Source organism: Amphibalanus amphitrite, unplaced genomic scaffold (genome assembly GCF_019059575.1).
Source record: "Amphibalanus amphitrite isolate SeventyFive unplaced genomic scaffold, NRLGWU_Aamphi_draft 000130F_arrow, whole genome shotgun sequence".
In the NCBI taxonomy this organism is placed as follows: domain Eukaryota; kingdom Metazoa; phylum Arthropoda; class Thecostraca; order Balanomorpha; family Balanidae; genus Amphibalanus; species Amphibalanus amphitrite.
The window spans coordinates 61942-84476 of NW_024881625.1; the positions used below are offsets into that span (position 1 = coordinate 61942).

At 51.5% G+C, this 22535-nt stretch overlaps 1 protein-coding gene across 4 annotated transcripts in view; it reads right to left on the bottom strand.

Moving 5' to 3' along the window:
- Nucleotides 1-22298, bottom strand: part of LOC122381923 (hepatocyte nuclear factor 4-gamma-like) — a 50484-nt gene extending 28186 nt beyond the window's left edge. Inside the window, exon 1 of one of the 4 annotated variants that reach the window (XM_043366711.1) lies at nt 21743-22298. In XM_043366711.1, the coding sequence (XP_043222646.1) occupies nt 21743-21845 (103 nt within the window). In that variant the 5' untranslated portion in view covers nt 21846-22298. The remainder of the gene's footprint in view (nt 1-21742) is intronic. The other 3 variants (XM_043366710.1, XM_043366709.1, XM_043366708.1) reach the window with 3 other exon arrangements.
- Nucleotides 22299-22535: the final 237 nt, after the last annotated feature.

Here is a 22535-nt window from a genome sequence, read left to right on the forward strand (position 1 = left end):
TAAATAGTTTGTTCGCTAAGTTAGCGAACGAACTTACACGCGAGCCACCCCATGTATTAAGTTCGCGGGTATCTTTTCGGTGGTGCTTTTTTTTTTGGTCCTTTGGTGGTTTTGAAAGTTTATTTCTGTGCAAATTTTATGTGCAAGTGATAGACAATAGTGCAATCATCTAGTTCTGGCTTTTTCAGCCAGTTTGGCCTAGCCGTTCGGCTGCTAAGATTAGACGAATTTGAGGTCACCTTTTCATAGTACTGAGGCCAGTTTTACCAACAGAAAAATAGCCGCCTGCCGGAATTTTTCGCCTAAAGGCCGATTCACATACGGATCGAGAGCGGTAAAGCCCTATCCGCTTACGTGCTTATCGCGTTTACACTCCATATGTGAAACGGTCTTAAGACAAAAAATTCCGCCAGGCGGCTATTTTTCTGTTGGTAAAACTAGTCTCTGTACTTGTTTAGGGGGTTACAAATTACGAATTTCATCACTGCAAGTATCCAGATGTTTTCGACAAGTCATACATGAGTAATGTGAGCAATATTTGAGTTGACAGAATTGAGGATGTAGGACTCAAATTTTCAAATGCGGAGGTATTAGTCTATGTCCCTCGCACCTATCTCCTTGCCACCAGCTGCTATTTCGTAATCTTCGGGATAGTGAGATGGGATTCGTATCGCATCCGAAATAATGTGATCGAGCCAGCCGGCTAGCAAGGCCCTCTAACCAGGTATGGACATCGGCCAATCGGGGCGAATCACGGCCGGCCGGCGGATGACGTCATCGGCCCATACTCCGCCGACTCCGCCCACCCACCGCAGCGAAACCGAATGGCGTTTGCACCAATTGTTCCGTGATCGATTGTATCAAACTGAAATGTAATAAACGTTCAGAGGCTTCTTACCCGAATGACTCAATATCCTTGCAACCTCAACAGCGAAAAATTGCTGCCAACTTTCCCTAATTTGCAGTCAAAGCCGAGTCGAAGGTGCCGAATGCTGTACTTAAGACGTGGCAGACGGGTAGACAGAAAGGCAACCAAAACACAACACCAGCTGTTTTCGTACAAGTTTATTGGCATGTAAAATGTCAATGAGGGTGATTTTAATGTTTAAAATTCCTCGTCCTCGTGGGTCCAGGCCGACTACGAGTCCTTCCCAGCGTACAGCGCCATGTTCAGCGACGACCGGCGGCGGCCGCCCGCGGGGAGCCTGTCGGGGAGCCCGGCCGCGGCGGGACGGCGTCTTGGCCGGCGAGGCAACAGGGCCCAGTGGGCCCCTTCTCATTGTCGCACACACGGCAACGAAGAGGCGGACAGAGTGGCCCGGGAAGCAGCCCGGCTCCCTCAAGAAAGGACGCCCATCGACACGAGGACGATCACCAGTACCGTGGCGAGAATGGCTAGGGACAAGACAATCCAGTCCTGGCCCCCCGGCTGGTTCAAATCTCTGATGGGCGACCGCCGGCCCCCGTCCACGGCCGGCCTGGAATGGGAGAGCGCGGTAGAAGTTCACCAGATTCGCGCGGGCCACTGGGCAGGCTCAAAAGCCTACTTACACCGGATCGGTCGCTCCCCTACCAGAGACTGTGAGGGATGCAACGATGACCGGTGCGATGGAGCGCGCTGCCCCATCTGCGGCGAGGAGGCGGACCGGCCGGCCCACATCCTCCTTCGCTGTCCCGCTCTGATGAGGACCCGCCTACAACTCACCGGCAGTATCCATCCGGACTTGGAGGAGGTCCGGGAGACCAGAGTGGTGGCGGCCCTGGCGGCCGCCGCCCGCAACTTCCAGAGCCGCCTGGCTACGCCCCGATGAGGGGCGGAGGGAGTCACATCACATCACATCACATCACATCAGGCAACACCGGCCAAGACGCCATACGGTGACGTGTGCGTTACGTCACTCCGCCGCTGACCAATTGGAAGCGTGGCTGGCCCGGCGCAGGTGGCGCCGGGCCCCCGCAACGGTCAGCCAGTTTGGATTTGAACGCGCGGGCGGCAGGGCGCCGACGAGTGGCGCTCTGCTCAGTGTGGTGATTGTGAAAATTGCTCTAATAAAACTCAGAAGGAAAGTAAAAAAAAAAACTTTTTTTTACTTTCCTTCTGAGTTTTATTAGAGCAATTTTCACAATCACCACACTGAGCAGAGCGCCACTTGTCGGCGCCCTGCCACCCGCGCGTTCAAATCCAAACTGGCTGACCGTTGCGGGGGCCCGGCGCCACCTGCGCCGGGCCAGCCACGCTTCCAATTGGTCAGCGGCGGAGTGACGTAACGCACACCTCACCGTATGGCGCGAAACCGCAATGGCGGAGCCTAGGTAGCGAAAATTGCTCTAACATGTGATAACACAGTACTAAGCACGAGAACAGGTGAGTACAGGTAAGGAGTCCCAGCGGGAAAAAGCCGTCCGCGCTGGAACAGCAGACATAAGAAGTCCCAGCGGGAAAATGCCGTCCGCGCTGGGACAGCAGCAGTGATAAGCCAGCTGGGTACAGTCCACAGCAGGAAGTAATGTGGGGTTTCAGTCATGGGTATGTTCTGCTTCTAAAGCTTAGGAACGATTAGCGAGACTACAATGAAACTTTGAATGTAGCTTATATGTGTCGTCACCCTTGCAGCTGCAACTTTAGCTATTGACATCTTCTTTTCGATCACAGCCGCCAGGGTGCAGACACTCTTCTTCACGTGGAGCTGCGGGCGTGGTGACGCGTCTGGTTGGCCGCGCGCCGTTGGCTCTGCAGCTGGCCCTCCGCACGGGTGCTGTTGAGCTCTCTGAGCCGGAGATGCAGGCAGGTGCTGGCCAGCTTCCTAGCTATTCGCTGGTCCATCTGGGGCTCCTTCGTCATCAGCAGCTCAGTGAGCCGGCTCAAGATGCCCGGCTGCCGGTCTGAAGTGGTACCCATGACCTTGTTGAAGATGATCACGAAACTTTCCACGAGGGCCATCCAGGCGGCGGACGGCACGCACAGCTGCCCTCTGCTGAGCTTCTGCACCCAGCTGCTGGGAACGGCGGCCAGGGCGGCTGGGGACGCCCTGCAGGTCGGCGTGCCCAGCGTCGAGTCGATGTGGCGGCACTTTGCAGCCACGTAGCCGGCCACGAACGCCATGGCGTCGCGGAAGACGGCGCAGCTCTCCGGGCTGGTGGCACCAGTAGGTGGCGCTGGTCCAGCGCCACCACCGGGTGCGTCCATGTGCTGCAGCAGATCCTCCAGCTCCGCCAGGCCGTCCGGATCCCGGGACGAGCCCGGGTCGTCGACCTGGAGAAGGATATTATGTTAAAGATGTATTATGTCGGACGTAGAGGGAATATTTCATTAACATATTATATATGTTAATGATCAATATTTCATTAACTAACTAGCTAGACTAGACACATCTCATTCTTAGACGCGTCTAGCTGGACGGTGGCTGCGTCTAGCTGGGGACGACTAACTTAACCCTCGCCCGTATTGGTGTTTTTCCAGCCGCGAACGTATAAAGGGGGGGGGACCCCCCTTGCCGTTTCGCCCCTGATCGAGCTAGAGCTTTGCGGAAAAAAACGAGCGTGTTGCCCGTGACGAGAGGAAGCCGATAACACCCAATTTTAAGGTCCTAGGTCATTGGTTGACCTTGCAGGTCAGGTCAATGACCCAAAAGTCGGGAAAATCGGGACCTGTTAGAACATCGCAAATTGTGGCTGCTATGGAGTTTTTCGGGGCACTGATCACGAATACCATGTTAGATTTGATTACAGATGATGTCTTCATGCATTTAGTCCAGGTCGGGTCAGGGCAGGTCAGGTCAACCAGTAGGGGTCCTGCCGTGTATTCCTAGTAGGTGTCAACCGCCTCTGACAGCTTCGTAACATGTTACGAAGGAACCAAAACTACTTCGTAACTTTGCGGTAAAAAATGAAATGAAAATATATCACGGAAACGCTAACCCTAATGGACGGTGTTGCCAACAAGAAAAACGATTGCTAATAAAATCGAATGTAGTGCTCACCAGCTCTGGGCCATTCAGCACGGTCTCGGAGAGGTAGGGCTCCTGAGGCGGCGGCTGCTCCACGCTCAGCATGGTGGTGTCCCGGTCGACTTCCACCGCCAGGCCGCCGCTGACTGCCACCAGCGTGGACGGCACGACCAGCAGGACCCGCAGCCGCTGCCGCATCTCCACGGCGTCCGGGTTGGTGTTCGCACCACAGAGGGCGCGCAGCTGGGAGAACGTGTTTTCAAGACAGTCCTGGCAGAGGTGCTGGGTCAGGATGTACTTGAGGTCTGGATGCGAGCTCTGAAGGTCGGCGTACAGTCCGCGTAGGGACGCTGAGCTGCGCAGAATGCCGCGCTGGAACGGCAGCAGTGCATGGCGGCCGAGCGGCTGCTTGCGTGACGCCTTGTGCGCCTGCTGCATCAGCGAGCACATCTCGCGCAGCGCCGCGTCCTGCGCCTCCTTGGCCGCCTCCGACACGCCGTACCCGCTGCGCTCCAGCTTATCGGCGTGGGGCACGCGGCTGTTCAGCGTGTCGAACCAGCGGTCGACGGTTGAGATGGCCTGCGCCTGAAGCTCGCGGCCCGGCAGGTACTGGCTGATGGCGGCTGCGACGCTGGTCGAGAAAGCACGGGCTGCCAGGCGGACCCGCTGACTGGCCTGTCCACTGGCCTGGCCGAAAAGACATTAAAATCAATGTTATGTTTTCTATCACATTGATGAACTACATAGGTCCACCACTACATGCAGAAAGTTTTCAATCCCATTGCTTTGGCCGAAAAAACGATGTCATACACGATTTTGCACTCCCTCTTTACAAAATATAACTGTATGCATAACGAAAACCCACGAAAGTCTATTTACGAAGCTGCTTAAATCTTCAGTGGCCTGTGCTTTTACACATACCTATTTCATGATCAACAAAGCAAGTTCTGTCCATTTCCGGATGCCCTAAGCATATTTGACAGAATGAATAGCTTAGCAGCTGGTAACAGAACTGTAATTGAGAACGACGATAGTAATTGAGAACGATTAAGGAAAGATGAGCTGCGTAACTGGAGGAATAAGATGATATGTGTAATTTGCTTTATTGTATAACAAAAATGTATTTTCTAGTGAGCCTGTATGGTAGCACACCTCGACGCAGGCCCTGTCGAGCCTGTGGGCGACACGGAAGTCTCCCGTTTGCAGCGCCAGGAGTTCCTCAAAGACGCGGCGGGACAGGAGGGAGAATCCGGCGCGGTCGTTGGGAATCAGGATGCCTCCTTCGAGCTCCATCACGTGTTTACGGAGGAGCTTGAGAAGGTGGGGGACGTCGGCGAACACCCACAGGCGCCTAAGGAAGGAAGGACGAAGGTGGGATGAGTGGACTAAGGATGGAGACGACCCACAGGTACAAATGTAAGGTCACAAGACAGTAGACACAGTTATACAGATGACTAATTTGAACTGAAGTCGTTTTATTGGAGAGTCAGGGTGCATATAGTTTCTTTCTTTGGAACCGACTAGGAAACAGAACGCATGGAAATAGCATTTAAAATAAATATTTGCAACAGCATATTAAACTAACCTGATTCGCAGTCGGTAACGCAAAAACTCATCAAATAAACGAACATATCAACTGCTTATCATAACAGCATGGAGTAGGGAATGCTGGAGTGGACACTTCGCGATTTTAGCGACCAGCCTACTGCGCATGCACAGCGTCACAGCACGTAAACGCGCCCCGGCAGCGGCCGTCACTGTCTTATTCGGGTGGCGGGCGGCTCATAGCTCCTCGGCAACTTATAACGTTTTCGCTTGTAGTTTTGATAGGAAAACCACTGGTATGTATGACAGAAGGTTTGATATGGGTAATAGGTAGTGCACGGCGTAGTGCGATTTACTGCAGAGGTCGATTCGAACGTAAAGTAGATTGAAATGTCCTCATCGGTCCCTACGTGCCCCACACAAAAAATGAGAATCTGTTGACTGTATCTTGTAAGATATTGATAAATATCAACTCAATAGTGGTTAACGTATACAAGTAAGTGTAAAATACATGGATTTTAGCTCGTATACTGCATACTTGGCGCGGTGCTAGGAAATTCTCCAATATATAAGCCGATTTCGCTTCATCATGACGACCTGACCATTAGGGTTGTTCAAAAAAACCGAATTTTGGAAAAGTATATGGGCTCATGGCTCATGTGGTGCGGTATTCTTTTCTGAGTCCAATGATACCCTTTTTTCCGAAAAGTATTACTGCTAGGCGCTGCTCAAACGGCTTAAAGAGGACCATGCTACGCCCGCCGACCGGCCGGTGTCAATAAGGGCGAGAATTCGATGCCGCACGGCGGCGGCAGCGCCTTATCGGCACCGCGCGCCACATCTGCCGGGCGGCCGGCTGAGCGGTGGGAAGTTATAAGTGCGTGGTCTTATTGCACACGATCGGGGTGAGCTATCCCATGTTTTCGGGGCGGAAAGTTTCAGTGCAGCATCGGTGCGTCTGCCACGGTGGTCTGTGTCGATGGTATAGAAAACAACTCAAGCAGACCTCAGAAAATACTGAATGATTCCGGGTAGTTGCCTCGAAACAATCCGTTTCAAGAATACAGCTGCCTTCTTAACGTACTGTATCACTTGTTAATTCTTCAAAAAGCAAGCTCTGAGCAATAACAGACTTCTTTGCATTGCTGTTGACAATTTAAGTTGCTTTTGGACGGTGGCTCGCAGCCCCAATATGCTGCCGCGTAACTCTATTCCAACGACGAAACGGCAACTTAGCGAGAATCGAAAATTTAACGAAGTAGGTACAACAGGAGCTGGCAAGGCTCCTGCATTGGTCTATCCGTCATGAGTGACACACCGGGGTAATGTGTCACGTCAGGGCAGAGCTGTGTTCTATGCCGGGTCTGGATTCGGGTCTTGATCGGCATCGGTGGGCACGGCCGCCCTGGCCGGACTGCCGGCGTCGCTTATGCTCGAAGGATTGGATAAACGGCGCTTGATTTATATGAGTAGGTACTCCGGCTAATGTCTCTACTCATGTCTCACTTCGTCCCACTGTCAGGGTGGCCACCCTGTCACTCCCAGACATGTTATGTTTCCTTTCGACCCGCTAATCTAAGTTAAACTTGACGTCGATTCTGTTGCCCCAGCATCTGACATCAACGTATCTGAATAATGACATTGGTGACGCCTATGCTCGTCAAAGCCACCCCCAAACTTGGGCCGATGACTGTCGGGTATCCTCCATATTCTGTCCTTGTGCATACTGCATTGCCAGCCCCTGCTGTACGTATATCGTGAATTTTCGATTCTCGCGAAGTTGCCGTTTCGCCGTTGGAATAAAGTTGCGCGGCAGCATATTGGGGGTGCGAGCCACCGTCAAAAACTAACGTAAATTGTCAACAGCAATGCACAGAGGTGTGTTATTGCTCAGAGTTTGCTTTTTGAAGAATTAACAAGTGATACGGTACGTTAAGAAGGCAGCTGTATTCTTAAAACGGATTGTTTCGAGGCAACTACCCGGAATCATTCAGTATTTTCTGAGCTCTGCTTGAGTTATTTTCTATACCATCGACACAGACCACCGTGGCAGACGCACCGATGCTGCACTGAAACTTTCCGCCCCGAAAACATGGGTTGGCTCACCCCGATCGTGTGCAATAAGACCACGCGCTTGTAACTTCCCACCGCCCAGCCGGCCGCCCGGCAGATGTCGTGGCGCGCGGTGCCGATAAGGCGCTGCCGCCGGCGCGCGGCGTCGAGTTCTCGCCCTTATTGACACAGGCCGGTCGGCGGGCGTAACATGGTCCCATTTAAGCCGTTTGAGGAGCCCCTAACAGTTAATACTTTTCAGAAAAAAGGGCATCATTGGTCTCAGAAAAGAATATCGCACCACATGAACCATGAGCCCATATACTTTTCCAAAATTCAGTTTTTTTGAACAACCCTACTGACCATGACCTTCCCGTTAAAACTGCTGCTAAATTTGATCTCGGGTGACACAACTGACATGATCATGGGATTTAATGGCCAAACCCGACCAGAAAACAGGTGTCGCACGAATCACTTTTCAAGTTTTTACCTATCACTTTAAATTTCGATCTTAACCTTAAGGTGCAGAGCTATAGTTTAAGATCAGCGGTATTGGGATGTTTCAGACGAAACTTTGTGAGTGATGTGACCGAAGATTATCATAGATCAGCGATACTGTGGCCATCAGAGTGTCGAAACTAAAAGTGATCATGACCATTCTGACCTTTGACATTAGCTTAACCTGTCAAGTAACTTCCGTTTTCGAATTTTAAGAGTGCATTCAATGCGGGTCTCCCAGAGCTCTCGAATGCTAGCCGTGAGTCTCGTTACGATGATTACCTATTTTCAAAAATGCTCCAAGTTAACGCATACACGCAGTGGCCCGCGAGTCGCCTGCTGCTGTAAAGAAAAGCGCCGTTAAATGGGGTGGTTTTACCATTGCGGAGGCGGCGAGTGTCCACACCAGTACTCCGTACTCCATGATAATATTAAGTGTAGGTTTGCCAGCTAGGCTAGTGTAACCCAGCACGGGTGTGACGGAGACGCTCACCTGCTGCTGTCCGCCGGGTGGACGATCCAACTGCGAAGATCGCAGATCCCCGACGCCTTCCACATCGCCTCGTTGTCGGGGTGCATGTCACTGACAGCAGCGACCACGGTGAGGCCCAGCTGCTCCAGGCGGCGGATGACGTCAGCGAGGATCTCTGGAGTCATCTTCTGATCGTAGTCGAAGTACACGGGCTGCTTCCACGAGCCGCAGAGACTGCGCGCCATCACCAACTGCATCTTCCCGGCCTGCAGCACCTGGTCGTACGTCCGGTCGTAACACCAGCGTGCGTCCATCGACACCTCGTCGAATGACACGACCGTCAGTTTGTGCAGCGGCGACATGGTGCGGACGGCGGCGTCGAGGACGGTGGCTGACGCCGAGATGAAGCCGGGGCTCACTTCAAAGCCACTTGTCCAGCGGGACAGCGTTCGCAGGCTGGGCAGGGGGAACTGCATCACATCTTTGACGTACTTGTACGCCTTCTTGCTGATGTAGCGGAGACCAACTGCTGCAGCCTTTTCTCTTATGCTGCAATCAGTGCGCTTGCCAGTTCTGAGGCGCCGCAGCTGCCGCTCGCTGACGAGCCCCGACTGCACCAGCTGCTCGGCCGCAGCCGCCCTGTCGTTGCGACGGCGCAGTTTCCGCTGGAGAGCCGCCTTCTCCCTGCGCCACTGGAGCGTCCGACGCTGGTGGGCAGCGGACTGCAGCTTCAGCTGCCTCTCCAGAGCGCGGACGCGTGCTCGAAGCTGCGCGACCTCAGCAGATGGTCGCATCTCTGCATTCACGGACCTGGGGAGGAAAACAATTAAGGATTTATGAGCATGTTACCCATTTCAGAAGCTGAATTGAAGATTCTCACAGGACATCATCCTCGACAGCAGAAATGTTGTAGCAGGCACATAATCGAATATGAATAGGCAGGGCCTCAACACGTGACAAATTTAAAGCACCGTAAAACGGGGTGAAATGAGACGGAGGGCTGAAATGAGATACACGTAGGGTGCTAGAGTTGATTTTCGTTTGGGGTGCCACTTGCCAGTGGAAAAATCAGCTCACGCCTCACAACTAATTAAGAGCGGAGAGTGCATTCATTCCTTAATACCAGGCAGCTTAAATGCTGTAATATCCCCCCCCCCTGGGGGGAAAATTCATTTCCAAAATACATGGACATTTTTGTGTGAAAAACAACAAAGCATGCCTCTCTGGCACCAAAATGACCATTTAATGGTTCTGAACCTTTAACTACAGTAGTAGTTAAACTCTGAACTCTGTAGAAACAGAGCTCAAAATGATGATAGAATAAATCCAAAAAGAGCAAACACTTGCTTAGAGGACCACCCTTGGTGGGGTGAAATGAGAGAGCAATTTTTGATAGATAAATAAAGCAAAATATAACATATGTTTTATTATTTCACCCATCTGATCATACATATCTTTTATAGACTGGTCTATCGACCAAACATTAGGAACAAAAACACACCACTCAGTAAAGTGAAAAAGTCAAGTACAAAAGCCCCTGGCTCCTTGTACTTACTGTGTCTGCTCCTCAGCTACAGCCACATCCTGCTCAGGCATGAGGAGGTGCTGCGTCTCCTGGCGTGTCACCCTCTGCTGCAGCCGAGCCGCCCGAGATGAGGTTCCCAGAGAGATCCTGAAATAAGGTGTATAGTGAATCTTTCCTGAATACATTCAACTATCTCAAATATACTCATAATATCTTTGAGGATCATATGCTTAAAGAAGTTAGTTTCCCAATGTAACAGGAACTTGGTAGCCGTAAAGCAGGCGCCACACTTGTCTATTTAAACCAAGGAGAGGCGCTATACCCAGAGCTTTTTAATCAAACCAAATCAAACCCAACTTGACCTGACCTAACCCTAACTACAACCTACAACCAAAAACCTACCACCTAAAAACTACTGCCTACAACCTACAACCTTACCTACAGCACCTCTCCTTGGTTGCAGAAACAAGTGTGATGCCTGCTTTACTGTACAGTTAGTAGTTTATCTGAGGGCTGTTCACGGGCCCTGTGTGGGGTCGGACCGCACACAGCCTCCAAGCTCCGCCCACTGCGTCCCTACTGCGTCCCTACGTCACCGCACATAGCGATCGCTGTGGCCGGTCGGGACCGGCCACAGCGGACCGTCCACCGCACGCAGCCATGACGTCAGAACCGCCTACCCACCCCCTACCCCCACGCCTGCTGGACCCACCGCACACACCGCATGCAGCAGTGTGCGGTGCCCATGAACAGCCCTATGGTTTGATGCACACTGAAGCCATTTTTGGCAGTGAAAAAACAAAACGGGTTGAACATACAAGTTCGAGTTCAAGTTACACTTTTGCAAATTAGAGAACACTTCCCTATAACAAAAGCTTACCTACCTTGCATCCGCTGTGATCATAGGCAGGTGCAATGATGGGACAGCAGACGACTGAAGAACAGGCATGAGCTTCTCTCCTGGCATCATAGCTTTCTTCAGGACATATGTTGGGCTTAAATCGCTCTCAGTAAAATGCAGACCACATATCCTAGACTTTTCAGGGTCAAAACTGTCCGCTCGTCCACAACGGTGCACCCAGATCGATCTCATTTCTGGGTTTTTTGGAAACCTGAATGAGGAGAAAGTCCCCTCCTGACCTGGTACTTTTCCATGGGCAAATTTACATGTAGCCACTGCACAGTTACCAGGCATGATAGGAATAGACAAAAAGCCAACAGATGAAATTTCAAAGCTTCCTTATAGAGACAAATGCAAAATAATTAATCCAATCCAAACTATTACAAATTCTTATCCATCGCGTCAAAGCCGTTACTATCGTTACTATGGAAACATTTCAAAAAAAAATCTTTGTTTTTTGTAGCAAAGGCGCAAATTCTGTCTTGTTTTCCGGTTTTCGCTGGCGGTAACATTATCACTATCAACGAAAAAGCTGCGCGTTGATTGATCAGAACCATCATGGGCCGATGACGTCATTCCTGCTAATCTCATGCCTTCAACATCGGCCTATGGCACAACATTATGGTGTCGCCCCCCTGCCGGCTAGTGTCGGGCGGCCCCCGCCGAAGTTAGTTGGTAGCACTGCTGCTCCACGGCGTACATTTCCTACCAGCCCATAGGGTTTACATGTTAAATGGCCTGTTTTCGGCGAGCGATATCTCGGTCAACATTTGAAGGAATCAATGGTTCTTAGTCTCAAATGATAGATCGATGAATTTTCTTTCGACAATTCCTCTACCATTTTTCACGAAACCCAGCCGATCTTCTACGGCGTACAGGGTAAAGATTTCTCTGCACGCCAGCACCCGCGATCCGCCTCTCCGATCGTCGGCGCGCGGTCCTCGGTAGCGCAGTCGGTAGGGTATCGGGCTACGGATCCTAGGGTCGTGGGTTCGAATCCTGGGGGCGCCGCGTGATTTTGGCTAGAATTGGATGATGATGATTCTTGTATGTTTGCATAATCAATTATCAATAGCTAATTGAATGTATCTGCCCACTAATCGGCCCCTAAAACCTGTTATTTAAGAAATTTAAGAAATGAATGTCACGTGCGCGTCATGACTGCCAACCATGAGCGCTACCATATTCTAGTTTGAGCTAATGCTTTGCTAATCCCGACCACATATGGTAGGTTTTCTAGTAGTTATACTAGAAATTCCTACCAAAGTTCGTCCTACCCTTCACTCAATATACCCTGAGTGTCGGGCACCGGTCGTCGCACATCGCGTTACGTGTCAGTGGGGCGAGGACTAGCTCAGTGGAAGCAATACGAGTGTCCGGTCAACAACCATGGACAGGAAGAAGAGGAGCAGAAATTTCAGTAGCAGAGACATGCATTTGTTAGCCGATGTCATGAAGACTGAAGTAAAAGTCATCGAAAATAAGCGACACGATGGAAGGAGTAATGAAGAACGAAAAAGGTCTTGGAAGAACATTGTTACAGCCTGTAATGCAAGGTCAGAAGAAAAATGGGACTAGAAACAGCTGACACAGCTCTGGAGAGTTATGAAAAGGACGACCAAAAAGGACCATTAGCGGTTTAAACGGCAGCAAATGGGCACTGGTGGTGGACCGGATCCTGCGCCGTTGGAACGTCAGCCACCCCTGCGACACGCACATATTAAACTGATCACTCGGTGATAATCGTCCTTTGTGTGGCATTGAATTGGACACCGACGACGCCTCACCGGTGAAGTGACGGGGCGGAGGTGGGGACGGGGGTTGACGGAGACGAACCGACGAGGGCAGACGAGTAATCTGAGATACGGCTGTTATAAAATCATGCAGTAGACTAGCGGTCGGCCATACAGAGTGAAATAACACAAGGCGAGTAGCATTATTGATGCTGATTGGCACGGCTTCAAACGCTGTTCTGGTTAGGTTAATGCATCACCACATCCCATTGTTACGGCTGTACTCATTGCATGTGTAAAAACGCTGATTGGGGGCCACCGGTCCCATAGATAGCGGAATTACGCACTTGTTCATTGGACCAGCTGATCGCCGCATCCCGATCAGCTGATCGGGAAGCCCTTTAAACTGGCGTGTAAGTAGGCATTTAAATATTTACACGCGTGTAGCTACCCACCAGTTAACCGCGGATGGAAGTCCCCGGGTAAAAGTTGGTGGGCAGCTACACGCGTGTAAGGAAGTTAGCCACCAAAATAAACGCGAGTTAACCGCAAACTGGAAGTCTCCAGCGATCATTTATAGACTCGTGCAAGTCGAACGTGACAAAAAATGCATTTAAACGAGAAAGGTCGCATTTAGTACATATAGCGAGTGGAACTATAACATATTCATGGAGCTAAAACAGTGTCATATAAAGGACATTTTGTATCAGCGTACCATTCTGATACAGTATTTTGGTCCATTTGCTACGAGCTACGCTAGCGGTATATTTGTCGATATTGTCGAAATACCCAGATGCATAACTTCTCGGGAACTGAAAGAGTGAAAAGTGTAAGTTTTCATTGTCGTATCCAGAAAAGCGGTATTGAACCCTGCTGGGACACCCCCTCCAAAAACTTCTAAAACTCCGGTTTGTGCTCTTACGCGTTGCTGAGCCCTCACTTGTATCGGCGTTTCCACGGAAGCTAGCGTGCAGCTTGCCCAGGTTTTAGTCGAGGGTTGCTCGGCGGGGGAGTGCAGCCAGCTCCGCCCCTGCGCTGGTGACCCTTCGCCTCGCCAGACGCACGAGCGCACTCCACGCCTCGTAGTGGCGTGGGGAGGGGAGGCTTAGAATGGTGGCATGCGGAAAGGCTAGAATCGGTTTCCATCGCCAGACCCGTGACACCGAGCAGGGTCAAACAGGGAGAGGTCAGAAGTCGGATGCAGTGACCCCGAATACACCAGCAGTCAATGAGCATTGAGCATTACGAACGGATTGCAGTGCTCAGCGAAATACAACGTCCGTTCGTGGTACGTATTTCTTTGCCCCTGTAATCCGGGGTCAGTGTGCAGCGTTACGTTGCCCTCCCTCGGAGCGTCGACCGACAGGACCGGGTGGGCCCGTGACCGATCAAACTACTGGTCAGGGCTATCCGTGACCGGCGAGCGACCGGTCAATGCGGGAGTCTCGACTGCGTGCTAGAGGTTGGGGATCAGCGTCCGTATTTCTCAGCTAAGCGGTATTGAGTCCTCTGCACGGTTCTGAACCTTGAGCCGATACGGGCGGGACTACGCAGGCAGCGGGGGCGCTTGTAGCTTCATCAGCGACAGCAAGCTACCAGAGTCCACCTGCGCGGGCCACCAGGTGGACTCTGGTGGCCCGCGGCTGGCAGTGCGCCTGCCCCGTGTCAGCACCGGCCGGTTCCAGGTAGCGCCTGTTACACCGGAGCAGCTGCGGCGCGTTATCGGCCGGATGGCGAGCAGCACGTCGTGCGGGGCGGACGGACTGTGTGTGCGGTTCATCAAGCAGTGTTTCGACTCCATCTGTCCTGTCATCACCCACATTGTCAACACCAGCATCAACTCCCACACCGTCCCAACATCATGGAAACTAGCCCTAGTCCATCCTATCCAGAAGTCGCCCAAATCCACTGACCTATCCAATTTCCGTCCCATATCAATCCTACCAACCATCGCCAAAATAACCGAACGTGTCGTTTATGAACAGCTTTTTACGTACTTTACAACCCATCACCTTTTCTCCTCTAGTCAACACGGTTTTAGATTGAACCACTCGACCGACACAGCGTTACTCACTGTAACTGACAGAGTGTTTGAGGCCATGGACCGGAAAGAGATCACCCTTCTGTGCCTTTTAGATCTATCAAAGTGCTTTGATGTTGTACCTCATGATGGACTTCTGAGAAAATTGGAGCTGTACAATGTAGACACTCGCTGGTTTAAGAGCTACCTGGCGGACCACTACCAGCAAGTAGTAGCTAGGAGCCAGCGAGGCTCATGTGATCTGTCGTCGCCTCTGCCGAACCCGATCGGAACTTACCAGGGGTCAGCGCTCGGTCCGCTGTTGTACAGCATCTACGCCAACGACTTGCCGCTGTATGCTGATGACGCGTGCATAGTGCAGTACGCGGACGACACTCAGGTTCTCGTGAGTGGCAGGCCCGGAGACATTGGTGCCCTTGTTAGCTCCATGGAACGTAATCTTTCGCAACTTGCTCACTGGTTTGGCAAAAATGGCATGAAAATCAACGCTAAAAAAACACAGCTCATAGCTCTCGGCACTCGACAAAATCTTCGACAGGTACCAACCATTTCTATCAAGTTCATGGGCACGACTGTCTCCGGTTCTCTCATGGTGCGGAACCTGGGTGTCGTATTCGACCAATTTATGACTTTTACCGCGCACATTGACGATGTGGTTCGGCGCTGCACAGGCATTTTAATCGGTTTGAGTCACTGCCGTCATAGTTTACCTTCTGCGACGCTCACAACTCTAGTCCAATCTCTAGTCGTATCACTTATTCGCTACTGTCTTAGTGTCTACGGAACCTGTAACACCACACAAACTGGTCGGCTACAGAAAGTGTTGAATTTCGCAGCACGCGTCATCTCCGGGCGTCGAAAATTTGATCATGTGAGTGACGTCCTTCATGAACTGCAGTGGCTTTCGGCGCGCAATTTACATGTTTTTCACACGCTGACATTGTTAAAGCGCATTCTGTCTACCTCTCAGCCCGAGACGTTATCCGCCAGCCTCACGCTTCGACGACATGTTCATCAGCGCGACACGCGACAGAACGAGCTGCTGAATGTGCCTACCATTAGATCAGAATCCGGTAGGAGACGCTTTTTATACTCAGCCGTGACCGCTTTTAATGACTTACCACAAACGATTCGCGACCTAGGCCTGAGCCCATTTAAAAGAGAGCTGCGGAGGTATTTGCTCCAGCAACAGACCGATGCCGGCTAGTGACGACCCACTCGCGGGAAGTGTGATTGGGTGTGCGTTTGTGAGAATGAATTCGTGTACGATGTGTGTGACCAACTATCCTTATTTTTTAATTGTGACCCTGATCCTAGAATAGCCACGCTTGTGTGGAATGGATCTATGATGTGAAATAAATAAATAAATAAACAAGCAATAGAGAGCTCATGCTCACGGGTGACAACGCAACAACGGTAGCCCGGCAGGTCGGATGCGACTACCACACCGTGCTGCGCTAGTGGAGCCGGTTGCTGGAAGATCAGCCTTCATCCGATCTGTGAAGAAGAGGCTGGTCCCGGAGAGAGAGAGAGAGAGAGAGAGAGAGAGAGAGAGAGAGAGAGAGAGAGAGAGAGAGAGAGAGAGAGAGAGAGAGAGAGAGAGAGAGAGAGAGAGAGAGAGAGAGAGAGAGAGATACTCGGATACTCGAACCTAGCCGAGATGTAAGAGACCGCCGTCGCAGCCCGGAAACTCGTTGTCCGCAGGATGACGGCGTGGTCGGGTATGGCGCGCAGCTCCAGATCGAAGTCTCTGCGCCTGCAGAGGGGACGGTCCCAAGGAGGAACTTGTATGTGCTCGGCCTTCGCCTGGTGCTGACTGATGACACACAGGCCATCACGCTGAAGCGGATGTAAGTCGCAACATTTCCAGGAACACAGGACTGATTTAACATGTCCAGCCCGTCCTTATTCTTCGCTACCGTCTCGATTCCAGTTCTGCAGAACCTCAACTGTCACGACGACGATATGTAATAAGGAAAGAAATACTGCCACACCGCAAAACTGAAATGTATCGTAATACACCTATCGAATGTGTCGCTCTTCACTCAAAAAGCGTTAAGACCTGGCGCCCCATCCGGCACCCTTCGGGTCCGGGCAGCGAATGGACGCCACGCGGCGCGTGGGTCTCGGCCGGTGCAGCACCACTCGCCCCGGGCGCTGACCGGGCGCGTCAGCTGGCCAGCTGCTCTGCTCGCGCTCGCCGGCAGAGCCGAGTAGAAGTTCCTACTCGTGGAATCGGCACCGTACCATGAATTGTTTACTATTTAGTGTTCGTGTGTGCCAACTGCCAGCGCCCTTGCAAACGCGTTAGATTCAGGGGGGAGGGGGGTAGGTGATCACATTATATTGATGCCAGCTTTACCAACAGAAAAGTCGCCGGCCGCGGTTATTTTCTGCATGAACTCGTCCCCGAATTTTGACAGACACGCAAGTAAAAGAAATGTTGATGCGAATATCAGCTAGCCTAATATGTTTTCACATCAGCGGTTGTTGTTTTTTTTTTCTCTCATTTTTTACAAGGTTGATTAAACCTCGATTATTTTTAATATCAAAATAGCAGCCAGCGATTTTTGTTTTAACTTGCCTCAAACCAAGGCTGTAAACCAGGTAGAGCGCTCCCGACGAAAAACTGGGGACAAAATGAATTAAGTAACCGCGACTCTGGGGACCAAACAAACTCAGGTTGCCATGGTAACGGGGCAGCTTTGGCATGAGTACGCATCTAACAGAGCCTATTTTAAGGGAATTTGACTGGGGGGGCAACCTGGAAAATTGTCTTTAATAATCCATTAACCCTCGCCCGTATTGGTGTTTCCAGTAGCGAGCGTATAGGGGGGGGGGGGGTCCGTTGGACCCTCCCCCTTGCCGTTTCGCCCCTGATCGAGCTAGAGCTTCGCGGAAAAAAACGACCGTGGTGCCCGTGATAAAAGGAAGCCGATTATACCCAATTTTAAGGTCCTAGGTCATCGGTTGACCTTCCAGGTCAGGTCATTGACCCAAAAGTCGGGAAAATCGGGACCTGTTAGAGCGTCGTAAAGAGTGGCTGCTATGGTTTTTCGGGGTGCTGATCACGAATATCATGTTAGTTATGATCATAGATGATGTCTTCATGCATTTAGGCCAGGTCAGGTCAGGTCAGGTCAACCAGTAAGGGTTTTGCCGGGTATTCGTAGTAGGTGGCAACCGCCTCTGACAGCTTCGTAACATGTTACGAAGGCACCAAAACTACTTCGTAAATGGTCAAATGGTTGCTTAATTCGAATTCAGCTAAAAAAAACTAGCCTAGAAAGTAGAAACATATAAAACTCGAAAATGTGAACCGAGATCATCAAAGGTAAATGATCTGACCTGACCTTCCGGCAGGGCATATTTTAACAAATTTTTACTGCGTCCCAAAGTTGAGCAGAGGGCACGTGCTACGACTAAGGGCACAGGACAAGGAGCAGAGGAGGGCACTGAGGAGGGCAGAAAGTAGAGCACGGCAGGTTACAGGGCATGGCACAGGACATTTTAGAGGGAAGGGTGCAGCTCAGGGCACACAGCAGGGCACAGGTCAGGGAACCGGACAGGGCATAGGGCAGGGACGCAGAGGGTCAAATCAGCAGGGGCTACGTCCCAAGGCGAGGGGGCTGCGTCCCAGAATGGGACGCAGTAATTGCCTTAAAATATGCCCTGCCTTCCGGTGATCTTGACACCCACCCTAATGCATGGGAGCTACATCATATCCCATGTTTGAACGTTTGAAACCACGAAAAGACTGCAAACGCGCGGCTAATGCGAGGCGACATACGCCGAATCGCGACCTCGGCCAAACATGGTGCCATGGTGCTAGGCCGCCGGTGCATCTGAAAGAACTGTGGTGCCCCTGACAAGCCTGAAGTTCCAACGACAGGCCCGTGGTGCCCCTGACAGGCCCATGATGCCTTTGCGAGGCCGGTGGTGTCCACGTGAGGCCGGTGGTGCCCCTGGGCCCTGACAGGACTGTGGTGCTCCTGACAAGCCTGGAGTGTCCCCGACAGGCACGTGGTGCCACTAACAGGCCCAAGGTGTCCCAGTCCCTGCGAGGCCGGTGGTGTCCCTGCCAGGCATGTGGTGTCCATACTAGGCCTCTGGTGCCCCTGACAGGTCCGTGGCGCCCTTGCTAGGCCTATGGTGCCTCTGGCAGGCCTATGGTGCCCCTGGCGGGCCTGTGGTGGTACCCCTGACAGGCCCAAGGTGGTGCCCCTGCGAGGCCGGTGGGACCCCTGGCAGGTCTGTGGTGCCCCTGGCAGACCTATGGTGCTCTTGCTAGGTTGATGGTGCTCCCAACAGGCCTGTGGTGCCCCTGACAGGCCGGTGGTGCCCCTGGCAGGCCTGTGGTGTCCCCGGGCCCCAAGAGGGTGGGGGTCATGACCCATATGACCCACCCTTAGATACACCGCTGGTCATTACTTACAGACTGACTCATTTGACATCCATTGCAAAACAAGTCACAGTAGTTACGTAGTATGTTTGTCACCCTGTTCCTTTATGCCCATTTTTATAGTGGGCAAATCTCGACGACTAGGGGGGCAATTCTGTTGAGTGCGGGGGCATTTGCCCCCCCAGTTAACATGTTAAAATAGGCCCTGGCATCTAATAACTTATTTTTTAACGAATTATTTCAGAAAAAAGCAATAACACTTGTCGGACCACTACTAAAATTAATTGCAGTTTTCATAAACGATCCGAGTTTTTATCAGACTGGCATAAATGATGTCAACATCAGGTCCTAAACTGAACTGCTGTTAAAGGTTACATCTAACGCTCTGGCCCCCAAAATCGTTACTGGCTTATCAGCCAATGAGCGTCGAGTATTGCCGTACGCTGACTGGTGGGATTACTGCATTTATTGTTTAGAATGCTCACGATGCTGACAGCGCTAGTTAGGGTGTCTCCACTTATCGTAGGTAATGTTAAAAGCCCGGAGCGCACCCCCTGCCTCAGACCAAGATTCCCACTGTCAAGACCGGTGACCCTGCCGACGGACCTGACAGTTATAACTGCGCCTGACAGCGCCCACTGATTCTGCAAGCCTTAAGCCTGCAACCAACATGCTCTGCGTTACGGTGACCTAGGCAGGGGCGCCCCGGCGACTACTGATATCGTCTGATGACCGACATCGAACTGCAGATTTGTGATTTCACTCGCCACAGCCATCCGTGCAACTGGCGGTCAACTGGCGGTCGACGGAACGCGCGTCGCGCGATGAATCCGACTACAGAAGCGGCGGCTGCCCTGCACCAGGAGCACAGCGACGGGACGGCCGGAGCAGGGTGGCGTGAGTCTCCCACAAGCTGGTGTTTAGGCGTCATGGTCCGGGCAGGCCACCGCCATAAGATACTGGCTGATCGGAATAGAATTAATGATAACCTTGTGTTCATGTCTTCAAAGGTCTTAACCCTATTCCTGGCGGGGGGGGGGCGGCCTCAGGAGCCCCCCCCCTGAGGTTTTTTGGTTATTTCTCCCAAACGCGTTGAGCTAGGAAGCTCAAATTTTCTGACTTTTCCTAAAAGGCTTTTACGCAACATGTCTGAAAATTTTGAGATGATCTGACCTCAGGTCAGGTCACCAGAGGCGGTTTGGTGACCCTACCTCAGAAAAGTTTGCAATCACGCCAGAGCTAGAGTTTTTGACCGATCAATTTCTTCTCTTCAGGGTTTAGTTAGGGTACCAGTATGTGCAATTTGTATATCTCGGAATTTTGATATCGGTGACCTAAGGTCAGGTCAATTTCGCGACCTCCCCATTATAAGTCAATGGGGGAAAAATCAACTCCCTGTTTTTACCACTAAAACGGGTCGGAATGGCCCCATATACCATACATGACTTCATATACGATCAACCTTCACTACCTTGAGGTCTGTTTTGCTGTTGGGCAGCTGTGAGGTCATGTGACGTCATCAAAGGTCACCAAAGGTTTTTGGCCAATAACTCCGTACAGGAACAAGATACAGACGCGTGGATGGTCTCATTGTGTTCAGCTCGTCAAGACGCATCGAATGATATACATGATGACCTCGAGGTCACGTGACCTGAGGTCAACCTTTGACCTTGACCTTTCGAGGTCAACATATATATCATTCGATGCGGATTGACGAGAGGATCACGATGATGCCCTTAGTTTGTTCCTATCTTGACTAATTCGAAAGTTATTCGAGAAAAACTCTCTCCATATCTAGCGCCGCCATTTTGACTTTTTCGACCCCTGTGACGTCATCTTTGACCTGACCTGAAAATGACCTTAGTAAAAATTGTAGATCTTGGCCGTGCGTATCCGATGCCGTTTACCGCTTGTCGCTATCATGCTTCGTTCTCGAGATCTCAGGGGGGGGGGGCGAATCGGCCCCCCCCCGCCAGTTTCTTGTCCCGGCGGAGCCCGCCAGGAATAGGGTTAAGGGGCGGGAAAACTAAATCCATTTTTTTGTGAATTTGGTGAAATTTTGAGGATCAATTTTCAGCCCTTTTTAGACATGAGCACAAGGTTATCATCATTTTTGACATTGTCAATCATAACAATGCCACAAAAAAACGTTTTAAGACATCACAAGTAAGTGGACTGAGCACTGAGTAAGCAGTAGCTTATAGCTTGCGAAGCAAAAAAAAAAAAAACGGTGAATAGATACCGGAACTAAAACAGAGTTGTAAAACTGTTAAAGCATTGTTACATTGTACGGTTATTCGTTCAATGCGTTTCAGGTGTCGATTGTGACAGAAACACCGACTTCAAAAATTATTTAAGAGCATCTGCAATTGTGTTAATGGACATGCGCTTAGTTATAGGAAGGAAAATGGGCATTGGCGCATTTAAAGATTCCGTATGATTCTCGGGAAATTTGAAGACGACTGAAAGAATTCTGTGGGTCGTGGCAATGGTCGCTCGCTTGATTCAAAACATCGGCAAACTGGACCGACTTGCCGGCTCCTCTCGGACGAGTGCCCGGCGGCTCAGCGCTGCCTGCTGCGGTGTGTGCTGGTTTGTGTATATGTGTACACATGACGTCACTCACCGCCTGTCGGGGACGGCTGGGCCTGCTGGGGCTGCGTCGTGCTGGCCGCGCTGTGACCGCACACTATCACTGACGCCGCCGAGCCCGACACCGGCACCGACATGGCCCACCCTGTAGTGCAGTTCTCACGCGCAGCACTAGCTCAGCAGCACACCACTCTGCTCCCAAGCAGCCCAGTCAGCCCCGGCCGGCGTCCGAGTCGCCTCTGCCAGAGGGCCCCCGGAAACGGCGCCGGGACGCGGCGACGCCACGCCGCTGCGGCCAATGGCGGCCGCCGATAGCGGCGACACACCCCCTGTGACGGCCGACCGAGACGCGGCGCGCGTCACGTTGCACTGGTCTGAGGAGGCCACGGCGGGCGGCCAGCTGTCGCCGTCAAATGCAAACAACTTGATATGCTAGGCACTAGGCAGTAGGCACTATGTCGCCATCACAATCAAATAGATACACGACGATGAGCGATGGCCCTGAAAAGCTAGCTCACAACGCTGTTTTGTTGAGTTGACGAAATAGAACTACCAGTCCTGTCCCTTTGCGGCAGAGCCACTGTTCATACGAGGGGTATCGAAGAGCTCTGATTAGCACTTGAGTTAGAAATACTGGGCACCGTCAGTCGGAAAGTCATTTCTTCTACAATAGAAACGAAATATACCATTCGAATGCTGACAGTGAGTTGATTCAAAAAATGAAATTTTATCAAAATCATTCAATAGCCGTTTTCATAAATAATGTTTCATAAAAACGTAATAGCTTTTTATTCAATACCTACGCTGTCAGTTGTCACGGATATGAT